General features: G+C 47.2%; 1 protein-coding gene across 7 annotated transcripts in view; it reads left to right on the plus strand.

The window, feature by feature from the left end:
• Positions 1 to 11,932, plus strand: part of TTI1 (TELO2 interacting protein 1) — a 105,699-nt gene that overhangs the window by 29,017 nt on the left and 64,750 nt on the right. For 6 of the 7 annotated variants that reach the window (XM_055264983.2, XM_055264984.2, XM_063633563.1 and 3 more), the window contains 4 exons: positions 1,172 to 1,320; positions 4,618 to 4,758; positions 6,982 to 7,186; positions 7,509 to 7,596. In XM_055264983.2, coding sequence (XP_055120958.2) covers positions 1,172 to 1,320; positions 4,618 to 4,758; positions 6,982 to 7,186; positions 7,509 to 7,596 — 583 coding nt within the window. Of the gene's footprint in view, positions 1 to 1,171; positions 1,321 to 4,617; positions 4,759 to 6,981; positions 7,187 to 7,508; positions 7,597 to 7,779; positions 11,287 to 11,932 lie in introns of those variants that run through there. The other variant, XM_063633565.1, reaches the window with a different exon arrangement.

Raw genomic sequence — 11,932 nt, forward strand, 5'->3', positions numbered from 1 at the left:
AGTTCTTACAGGCTGGTGGAGAAGACAGACATGCACCCCTTTTAATCAAAGGATGAACCAAGAGGAGACAAAAAAGTGAAGGACAGAGCAGAGGCCAGCCATGGAACTTCCCAGCTTCAAGGCTCCTCCACGCAAGAACCCTGCTATCTCTTATTTTTTTATATATTTTTTAATTTTTATTTATTTATTTTTTTGGAGACAGAGTTTTGCTGTTGTTGCCCAGGCTGGAGTGCAATGGCATGATCTCAGCTCATTGCAACCTCTGCCTCCTGGGTTCAAGCGATTCTCCTGCCTCACCCTCCCAAGTAGCTGAGATTACAGGCGCCCGCCACTATGCCTGGCTAATTTTTGTAATTTAGTAGAGATGGGGTTTTGCCATGTTGGTTGGGCTGGTCTCGAACTGCTGACCTAAGGTGATCCGCCTGCCTCAACCTTCCAAATATCTTGTTTTTATCTTAAATATTCATTAATGGAAATTTAGAAAAGACCAAAGGCATAGGGAAAAAATTGAAGTCATCTGTTATCTCATTACCATGTCACTTTTAATATTTTGCTGTACTTCCTCCCATGCAAAAACGTATGTAGTAGTGTTCATGCTGCATATGCAATTTTGTGTTGTGCTTTTTGTCTTTTTAAGACAATATTATTTTATAAGCATTTCTCTTGTCATTAAAACCCATGCTAAGCCTGGTGTGGTGGCTCATACCTGTAATCCCAGCACTTTGAGAGGCCATGGCAGGGGGATTGCTTGAGCCCAGGAATTGCAGACCAGCCTGGGCAACATAGTGAGACCCCCATTTCTACAAAAAAAATTTAAAAATTAGCTGGGCATGGTGACATGCACCTGTAGTCCTAGCCACTCAGGAGGCTGAGGTGGGAAGATCACTTGACCCCATAAGTTTGAGATTGCAGTGAGCCGTGTTCACACCACTGTACTCCAGCTTGAACAGAGCAAGGCCCTTTCCCTAAAAAAAATAGGGACCTCATAAAATGCCGTTATATGGCTATACCATGGCTTCTGTACCTATTCCCCCTTGAATGGTGGTGTCTCAGTCCATTTGTGCTGCCGTAACCAAATACCTAAGACGGAGTAATTTATAAAGAGCAGAAATTTAGGTATCTCTGTTTTATCACTCATACAACACTGCCCCCAGTTGTGCTCTTTTTCCAGAGGAACAGTCAGTCCTTCCCAAAGTGGACGAGAATGACACCCGTCCAGATGTGGAGCCACCACTGCCGTTGCAGATCCAAATAGCCATGGACGTGATGGAACGCTGCATCCACTTGTTGTCAGATAAAAATCTGCAAATCCGCCTGAAGGTCAGTGCGCAGCTGCTTCTCTGCATTCCCGGAGTAGTAGGACTAAGGTGTGGCCTGGTTGGCAGTGGCTACACGGATGAGCGTGTAGCTCCCCTTATCTCCTGGTCCACGTGTGGTGGCCAAGAGAAGGCATCAAAAGGAATTTGTCTGTGGGGTGACAGTTTTACATCTTTCTGTGTCTGCTGAGATGCCAAAGGGAGCTGAGTCTCCTGCATTAAAAACCACAAGTTTTGGGGATTCACTGAATCTCCAAGGAAAAGAAAGCCATGTGCTTTGGAAAGGATATCATTTTCTCAGCTATGTAGGATGCAGGTTTTAATACTTTAATGAAATCATTCTTCCAAGCCTGACACTAGCCCTTATCTCTCTGTTTTCATTCTAGAGAAAACCTGAACACTTCCTAATATATCCTGGCTTGCTGGCAGTTTGCCAAGCAGCACCCCCATCAGCAAGGGCTGAAAATATGTAGTAGTGACTGCAATAACAGCACCCAGTGGGGTGGGGTAGAAGTGGGGGCAGGGCTTTTAGAATCACCCTGGAGAAGACCTTACACCCAAAGGGAAACAGCATTCCTCCCTACCCCCAAGCAGGAGTGAGAAACACAACTGTCGGCCAGGCGCGGTGGCTCATGCCTGTAATCCCAGCACTTTCGGAAGCTGAGGTGGGTGGATCACCTGAGTTGGGAGTTTGAGACCAGCCTGACCAACATGGAGAAACCCCATCTCTACTAAAAACACAAAATTAGCCGGGCATGGTGGTGCATGCCTGTTATCCCGGCTACTTGGGAGGCTGAAGCAGGAGAATCGCTTGAACCCAGGAGGCAGAGGTTGTGGTGAGCCAAGATCAAACCATTGCACTCCAGCCTGAGCAACAAGAGTGAAACTTTATCTCAAAAAAAAAAAAAAGAGAGAGAGAGAAACACAACTGCCTTAGTGACTCACTGTTAGTAATGAGTGTACATTGCCTTGCTCAGGGGTGATGGGCTCGGAAACCCTGATCCATAGATTATCTCAAATCTCAGGGTCTGTGTTGTGTGGAGTTTGTTTAGTCTTCCCAAGACAGCTCTTAGCATTCATCTGGTGTTCCATTCAGCAAGCACTTACCTTTTACCTGCATGGCTTTAAGGTAGGTGCCTAGCTGAGACATTCAACATACTGCTCTATATCCTTCAAGACCTTCCTTTTTGTAGAGGATTTGTAGCAGCTGTATATATACCATAGTTATTAAGAACCTCAGTGTTGGAGTCAGACCTACATACCTGAATCAGTCCAAATCCTGTTTCTGCCTCTTATTAGCCATGTGACCTTGAGTAAGTTAATTCATCATTTTGAGCCTTAGCATCTTCATCAATAAAATGAAGATGATGGTACCTACCTCACAGGGTTGTTGATTATAAAACAGCATGAAATAATACACGTACACTCATTCATGTGCTAAATGCTTATTGAGGACTAGTGCAGGTCAGGCAGAGGGTGTGTAGAGGGGATGATGCAGACACGATCCCCGTCTTCACAGAACTCCCTGTCTTTTGTGGGGAGAGAGGCAATACACAGACTCATACATATTGGAGAAAGGCTGTCAAGGTAATAGCAGGTTCTGTTTGATAGAAAATAGTAATTCACCCATGCAGCAGATACGTGTTGGGAACCTACTCGGTGCAAAACCCTGCTGACTAAGACAGAGCTTACCTTCTGATTTAGCCTACGTCATCGGGGAAGGCCTCTCTGAGGTGGTAACATTTCTCAAGGCTGAGAAGGAGGCAGCCCTGCAAAGGGGCAAGGAGAACATTCCAGGCAGAGGGGAAATATGCATCTTTGAGTCAATGAAATATAATGTAACTTGTCCCATTAATGACAGAGCTCAAATTCCAAGCCTGTCAGTGATACCAAAGCCATTTCCACTCTGCTCCCCTGATCCCCTGCTCCCCACTGTGCAGCTGAGCTTTCTCTTACTCCCTTGCCTAATTATTCACCCCTCAATGGCAGGGTCTCTTCTGTTCCAGTCTCAGTGTGGACCAGCACATAGTAGGCGCCCAGTAGGGTTTACTGCTTTGTGTTGGCCGGCTTCTCTCTGTCTTGCTGACTAACGAGTGCCTCACCCTGTGAAGGTTGGCCGTCCACGCGGGAGGGAAGCCTGCGCTGGCCGTCCACGCGGGAGGGAAGCCTCCGCTGGCCGTCGTACTGACCGCTGCCTGTGACACTGATGCAGGCAGTCTCTTTTCAGTGAGTTTGAGATGTAAGAGATCAGGAAACAAGGAAGGTAAAATACCAGTTTACATGTTGGGTAGCCTAACCCTTTCTGGTGAGATTAGCCTGTACCTCAACTGCCTGCTGGGCCTCTCCATGTAGTGGTAACAGTACTCGGTCTCCCCTAGCCGCTCAACTTTCTCCTCCCGCGTGCTCCCCATCTCATTCAGTGGCATCTGCATCTCTTCAGTTGCTACCCCTGAACCAAAGTAGCTCTTTTCAAACCCCCACTTCCTCTCCCCAGTATCCAGTCCTTCAGCAATTTAAGCTATGTCATCTCCAAAACAGATATCCAGTCCTTTCACTTCTCTCCTCTGCCGCCATCACGTGGCCACATCACTTTGCTCCTCATGTGTATCCTAAAGGGCCTCTTTGTTTCTCTGTCACCCTTCAAGTCTCTTCTCCACTCAGCAGCCAGAATGACCTTTCTAAAACATGAATTGTATCATGTCACTTTCCTGCTTAAAATACTTTGATGGCGCCCCACTGTACTTAGTACAAAATAAAAGAAATTCCTAACAAACCCCTTTGTAGTTGGGCCCCGTTTTACCTCTTCTCTGTAACGCTCCACGCTGCCCTTCTTTCACTTCTTATGAAAGCTCTGTTCCACCTCTGAGTCTTCCTCACCACGGTTTCCAGTTGCATGAATCTTCGCAGAACTAACTCCTACTCATCCTTTGTGTCTTCTTTTAGAAGCTCCTTCCCCAGCGAAGCCTTCCCAACAGTCTGTGGTTTAGATCCTACCCCTCGTTTCTTTGCATTTCACCTTTGACTTCCCTTCTTGTCCCAATTGCTAATCATCTCTTCGTTTAGGCTTTATCTAATTAAGGTCTTTCCCCAGCTGACCATGAACCCCCGCGAAGGCAAGGAAACGTGTATTTTGTCCCTGTGTGTCCCGTCAGTACCTAGCTGGTGCTTGGCGTGTAGTCAGCACTCAGAAAACAAGTATCCAATTAATACGTTTCTAAACGTTATTCTTTGGAAATGGTGACTTGATCCCAGGTATCTGTTTTCAAGCCTATACCATCTGCTGAAATCTTGTCTCTTTCAGGTCTTGGATGTGCTGGATCTGTGTGTGGTTGTTCTTCAGTCCCACAAAAACCAGCTGCTTCCCTTGGCTCATCGGGCCTGGCCCTCGCTCGTGCACCGACTCACACGGGACGCCCCCCTAGCAGTGCTTAGAGCCTTCAAGGTACTGCACCAGCATCCCCCATGGTCTGTTGTGAGGGTAGAGTTAGTAGGCATAGAGCTCACCGGGGCCTTTTGGATTGGTTCTCTTCACCCAATTGCAATGTCACATACTGTGAAGAAAGTATAGAAACATAAGAAAAGCACAAAGAAGAAAGTAACAGTCTCCTTTTGAATTTGAAGCAAATGAACTAGTAGATGAAAAGGCCAGGCAGGAAGCTCAGCACTCCTCCACACAGGAGTTGGTCTCCTTACAACCACTTTGCAAGGTAGGTATATTGTCTTTACTTTTGGCAGAGGAAGAAAGAAGCTCAGAGAAGTTAAGGAATTTTCTCACAATTGAACAGCTAGTAAGTGATACGAACCCAGAGCAGTGAGTTCACACCATATTCTTTGCACTGCACAGGAGTCAAGGTGAAGGGGCTGAGGTCCTAGCAGTGGGCATCCTCTGCCCAGCTGAGTGATGCTGCCAAAACCCAGGACCACCCATTTTCATGTTGGGCTTAGGAACACCTAGCCCACCTTTCTCATAGTGTTGTCAGGGATGAAATGGGACTGTTGGGTGAAATGCTTTGAAAAGCTAACAGTCCTATATATCTGTAAGGTATTATTCTTCCTGGCTTAGTTTGGCTTACATTAGCATGGATATTTTAGCTTATTTATATCCTTTATTGTTCTAAAAAGCCCTTAAGGCAGCCTGCAGAGATACATACCACAGCAAGCTGCCATAAATTAGAAGAAGGTGCGCAAGATGAGGCAGAGGGAAAAGGTGTAGGGACACAAAATGAAGCTGGTAATGCACCAGATAACAGTTGGCCAAAGTAGTTTGATCTTCTGTAAATTCTTCAGCATATACTAGACCAAATTAAAATATTAAAAATTGTTAATTTTTTTTCCCAAAACAAAATGCACAAAATGATACATGTGCATGTGTATGTATGTGTGCCAAAGAAAGAGGGAGATTAGGCTGGTCGTGGTGGCTCACACCTGTAATCCCAGCACTTTGGGAGGCGGAGGCAGGTGGATCACAAGGTCAGGAGTTCAAAAGCAGCCTGGCCAAGATGGTGAAACCCTGTCTCTACTAAAAATACAAAAATTAGCTGGGCGCAGTGGCAGGCGCCTGTAATCCCAGCTACTCAGAAGGCTGAGGCAGGAGAATTGCTTGAACTTGGGCTTCAGAGGTTGCAGTGAGCCAAGATCGTGCCACTGCGCTCCAGCCTGGGCGACAGTGAGACTCCATCTCAAAAAAAGAAAGAGATTAAGGGAGAGGGAGGTGGTATTGCTAAATCTTATCCAGATGTACCGTGGAGTGGGGTTTGGTGAGAATTAATAGGTTGTCTGAAATACCAGCAAGCATAGAAAAGTGAAAAAAAATAAAGATGTGTACGCAATAACTGAGGCTGCTTTCCCCACGTGCAGACACGATAATGACACTGAGGTCTATAGAAGGTGTGCCGTTCAGCTGAGGGACCTCAAATGAGAGCCTTGTTCTCTGCAAAATCAGCAAACACTGTGCTGTTTATGCCTTGCTTACCAGTTTTTAAAGAAATTCCTATTATCCTGTATACTCAGTCTTGTGCAGCGGGGCAAAACGTTTCAATATGTTCTGCTAGAGAAAGTTTAAAACAAGACATGCAAAGAAACTATCTTTTCTGAAAGATAAAATGAGGGTGATGTGCATAAGAGATTGTACAGCTGAACAGAAGGAACACCGAGTCGGCTGCAACTTCAGGGACCTTGGTTCAGCCCAGGGACCTTGGCCCAGTCACTAACCTCCTGATGCCTGCAAGTGGCAGCAGCTGGGCCATAGTGTTTGTGTTTGCTTAGCTAGCTAGAGTTAAAAGCATACGTATTTTCTCAAGGGATGTTAGGAAGATTCAAGAAATGATCTATGTGAACTGCTTTAAGCTCTTCTCTTTTTTTAAACAAAAATGGGAGGGAAATCAAGATATTAATCATATTATTCATCCAACCCAATATTCCTTTGAATTATTCCCCATGTAATCTGTATTTATGGGTAGAAGCAGCCATGCCTTGGGAGCAGAGACCTCCAAATTCATAACTTGTCAGAATCACAAACCATGGGCAAGGAATTAACAGCAGTAATTCTAGTTTGTTTGTTTTTTTTCCAAGCAGAGACCTAGATGAAATCGAATTACCAAGCATTCTTTAGCTCTCTTGCTGCCTTGGCGATGTTCACTCACCAGGTTGGGGGCTGTTTCCGCAGGTTTTACGTACCCTGGGAAGCAAGTGTGGTGACTTTCTACGCAGCCGGTTCTGCAAAGATGTCCTGCCAAAGCTGGCTGGCTCCCTAGTCACCCAGGCCCCCATCAGTGCCAGGGCTGGACCAGTTTACTCGCACACGCTGGCCTTCAAGTTGCAACTGGCTGTCTTACAGGGCCTGGGCCCCCTCTGTGAGAGACTGGACCTAGGTGGGTACCAGGCAGTTCCACCTGAACACACACACAGCATCTGTCTCACCCCTGCCATCATGCCCCACCCCTGCCATCATGCCCCACCCCTGCCATCATGCCCTCTGCTTAGTTGAGCCCCCCTCCCCTCCCCTCTGTGTACCTCCTTCCGTCTTATTTTGGCCTCATTTGTCCATTTATCTTGATGTGTTCTTTGGCGGGATGGAGTAGAGAGCCCAGGGCATCTTGCCTAGCTGTTGCAGTTTCTCCAGACACAGTTGGTCACTGCTTGTCCCAAATGAAGTGTGAGGGCTGATGCTTGTTTTGTTTTTATTTTCTGCAGGTGAGGGTGACCTGAATAAAGTGGCTGATGCCTGCTTGATTTACCTCAGCGCCAAACAGCCCGTGAAATTACAAGAGGCTGCCAGGAGGTACGTCTGCCTGATCACCCACATCCCTTTACGTTTGTTCTAAATTACAGATGATTTGCTAATGGCAAGCAGAGTTGAGGCATCTCTGCTCTTTTCTCTCTCTCCCTGCCGGGTTAAGATGATTTCTTTAACTGTGCCAGCACTAGAGATGGTATTTTTACTAGATCTGTTTCTCTTTGCCAGTAACCCTTTCCTCTGCTGCAAAGTCAGCAACAATTCCAGAGGGTCAAGAAGCAGAAAGACGGTGTGGTAGAGAGGACTCAGCACCCTCCTGGTTGGAGGGGAATGGGCTTCTAGGCCTGGAGACCAGGTGCCTGGCACTTCTTCATGCTTTGGCTTCTTCAACAGCAAAGTGAAAGTGCTGGGTTCCTGATACGGCATACGTCGACTCCACGGCAGGTCTTAGATGGGTTTCGGTGCCATGAACCCTCACAAGTGCCATGCAGAATTGTTTGTGTGCAGGCAGGTGCACATGTGCCTTTTTCTAATAGGAACCATTCATGGGTTCTAATAGGAATCTGTGACCCAAAGAACATTAAGAGCTGCCAGACTAATGGTTTAAAGGGCCTTTTCTGATTCTGAAACTAGATGATTCCAATTTCTAAGAGTTTGACCATGCTTATTTGAGAAAAGCTGTATCACCTCTAGGAGAAGAAGCTGTTGCTGGTTACTTTAGAACTAAGAGCTGAAACTCTGAGCACAACAGCATTCCCCAGACATGAGACCCAAAATCTACTCTGCCCCTCTTCTCCAAGCTTTCCTTCCAGGTGGGAGCAGCCTGCATCCTGGAACTGCCATCCCAGGATACGTCTGCTGCTGGGGCGAAAGCTGGGCCTGGCACTCTGTGCCTCTCTGAGCCCTGCAGCTCCTTCAGCCTCACCAGCTTCATGCCTGCAGCAGAATCCCTGCTTCTTCCTAGCTTCTAGAGACACATCTCTGATCCTCTTCCGTGGGGTAGGAGTTAGGAGTCAACTCATTCCCTGAGGGGCGGAAAGGCTGCTCTGACTGTGCAGTGAGGAGAGCCAGCTTGCTCCTTAGAAACCTTGCACTCCCTGGGAGTGATGGTAATATCTTCTTGAATTGATTTATTGTCCTTTGCTGTTTTTTGCTCTTGATTTCCCGTTTCCTTTTTTCTTCCTGTCCCTTTCCCGTCACATCCCTTAGTCCCAGAATCAGTCATAGTTTCATGAGCACAGGGGCGCATCCTAACCAGCTTCTGTCCCCAGGCATTTTTATTCCATACAGAATCAATTTAGGATGAAAATAGTCCTCCCTGGGCGGTGCCCCTGGAGCTCATTGTGCTGTGATTTAAAGTGCAACTCAAGAACATAATGAGTTTATCTTGAAGTAAATCCTTTTAGATGCCTATTACAACCAAGAGTTAAAGGTCTGATTTTCACATTCCCCATTCCATTCTACTTTTCCTACATCCACCCCATCCCATCCTTCAAGTTTAGAACCATCAAATAAGCTAATGTTCTCAATTCATTATCTTTTCATTTCGAATTCTCTTTTTTGCTGCTGAAAGCAATTAAACCCGGAATTGGACCTTGCTGAATCTTGAGCTGGTGTTCAGGGAGCCTCAGGTGGAGGAATACGCAGCCCCACCACTTGACCACAGCTCCCTTTGTTTGCTCCAGCACATTCCGTTCAGTGGTTGAGTCAGATGGCCTCCCTCCTGACGGGCAGGGAGGGGGAGGAAGAGCTAGGTGGATTGCTTCACACATGTCACTTGCAAACTTATCTTGAAGTTGGGGAAAAAAATCAGTCTTGTCCTTGATCAAGAGCTGATTTGGCATCTTGATTCTGAAATTAATAAGCTCTCTAAGTGGGAGAAGAAGCCTGAAACAATAGGAAACCTGGTCTCTCTGTGAGCCTCATTACCACATGGAGAGAGGGGTGGGTGGGTGGGCCACTTACTATTGAAAAGTCATACCTGGCGGCTGGGTGCGGTGGGTGGCTCATGCCTGTTATCCCAGAGCTTTGGGAGTCTGAGGCAGGCAGATCACAAGGTCAGGAGTTCAAGACCAGCCTGGCCAACATGGTGAAACCCTGTCCCTACTAAAAATACAAAAAGTTAGCTAGGCATGGTGGCAGGAACCTGTAATTCCAGCTACTCAGGAAGCTGAGGCAGGAGCATCACTTGAACCTGGGAGGCGGATGTTGCAGTGAGCCAAGACCGCACCACTGCACTCCAGCCTAGGTGACAGAGTGAGACTCCATCTAAAAAGAAAAGTCATACCTACTAGTACTGAGGAACCAAGTCCCCTGCATGAGGTGGAGTCTCCATCTCAGCACATGGCTCTGCCGTGCATCCCATTGTTTGTTCTTAATTCTTCTCTTTCCTTCACACCCTACATCCATGACCAAAAGTAAAGCCCGCCTACCTCACTTGGAAAATTGCTCTCAAAACGACTTCTCTCAAAACGACACCTCCAAGCCACTAGGCCAGGCCAGGCCGCCATCATCTCCCACCAGAACGACAGACCTCACCACCGGTCCCACTTCCACTCCTGCCCCTCTAGATATTCTCCATACTGCAGTCGGAGTGACACACTTACACACGCTTACCCTCATGGGAGAAGAGAAAGCTATGTTCTTTGCAAGGGCCCAAATGGGAACCTTAGCTTAGTATTCAGAAAAGCCAGAGATACTTAGTTTCCAACCCTAGGCAGGTGACCAGCTTGCTTTGGAAGTGGCTCTCCTGTCTGCCAGAGGGCTGGTGAGGGAACCTCTCAGGGCAGGAGGCTGCTCCAAGGCCTCCTGCCTTCTGGAAGGAGAGGGATGTGCACCAACCCTGTAGAGCAGCCATGTCTGTGGGCCTCTGGCAGGTGGGCTTAGGACCTCCAAGGGGCGCTTTCATCGAGTTGGGGTGGAGGCGAACTTAGCAGCCCCATGAGAGTTCATCTTTATGTGCATCATGCTTGGGTTTTTCTTGCTCCCATTTGCTTTTCCTGGCTCCAAAGAATGACCAAACCAGTGTTTGCTTTTTTAATTTGTCATATTAAATATAGCCTTTGTGGCAGGCTTTTACATCCAGGCTGTAAACTCTAGAAATGGAAATTGATCAGGGGGTGGTTGATATAACCGAGATTGTAAATGCTAAGAACGGAGATGCCATTCCAGTTTAATGCTTTTATCTAGCAAATGTGCCTTGTATGGAGGGGGCATAAATCTTCCAACTGGTGGAGGCATGGGGGAGGGGCAGGGGAAGGTGGGGGCAGGGTGTGACCTTGCTGTGTGTTACCACCAGGTGTCACTGTTAACTGGCAATGAAAAAAAAAAAAAAAGCCAGCTCCCCCAAAGTCCCTCTAGTTAAGTAACTTCAATGGATAACAAATGTGCAAATCATATTTGTGGTGTGGGAGGAGGGCTTAGCATACCAGGAGCTAAAAATAAGACAGTGTCCCTGAGGGTAGGCATTGGATTACAGACAACAGGTCAGATCACACCCATCTCAGCCAACTGCAATGGCAAACTTTGCTGATTGAAATTCTCAGTCTCCAAGATGTCTCCTGGCATGCCCTGGGCCTTCACAGTTCTGTGCCTTTCTGTCCATGTAGCTTTTCCCTCCTGTACATGAAAGGAATTTGAAAAAAGAGCATACACCCCAAATTTCTGTTTGTCCTTCAAGTCCATACATGTACTTAGCCTAGTTGAACTCCATTAAAACCATACTCCTTGGGCCAATCTCTTAGCAGACTCTGAGACTCCCTGGCTTTTGCATTGAGGTTTTATATCATCCAATGAGCCTTTTACCCTGGGCTAAAAGGAAACAAAACTAGACAATACCTATTTTTGAAAAGATGAAGTCAGGCCGTGTGCTGTGGCTCACGCTTGTAATCCCAGCGCTTTGGGAAGCTGAGGTGGGAGAATCACTTGGGCTCAGGAGCTCCAGGCCAGCCTGGGCAACATGGCGAAACCCTGTCTCTACTGAACATATAAAAATTAGCCAAGCGTGGTGGTGTGCACCTGTTGTCCCAGCTACTTGGGAAGCTGAGGCAGGAGGATCACCTGAGCCTTGGAAGGTTAAGGCCATAGTGAGCCGCGATCACACCACTGCACTCCAGCCTGGGCAACAGAGTGAGACCCTGTTTCAAAAAAAAAAAAAAAAGAAAAAGAAAAAGATGAAGTCAGTGCCCAACAAGTCTCATAATAGAAAAAGCTTTTAGGATGCTTGGCCTCCACCCCCAGTCCTACCCCCACCTGCTAACCCCAGAGCCCAGATAGGGATGCAGGGTGCCAGCAGGTGGTGACCAGCTGGTGTACCTTCTGGCCACACAAGTCCTGGATGCTGTTATTGCTGTAACCCCTGATGGGGCGCTGGGGAGGTTGC

Source organism: Symphalangus syndactylus, chromosome 24 (assembly GCF_028878055.3).
Source record: "Symphalangus syndactylus isolate Jambi chromosome 24, NHGRI_mSymSyn1-v2.1_pri, whole genome shotgun sequence".
In the NCBI taxonomy this organism is placed as follows: Eukaryota; Metazoa; Chordata; class Mammalia; order Primates; family Hylobatidae; genus Symphalangus; species Symphalangus syndactylus.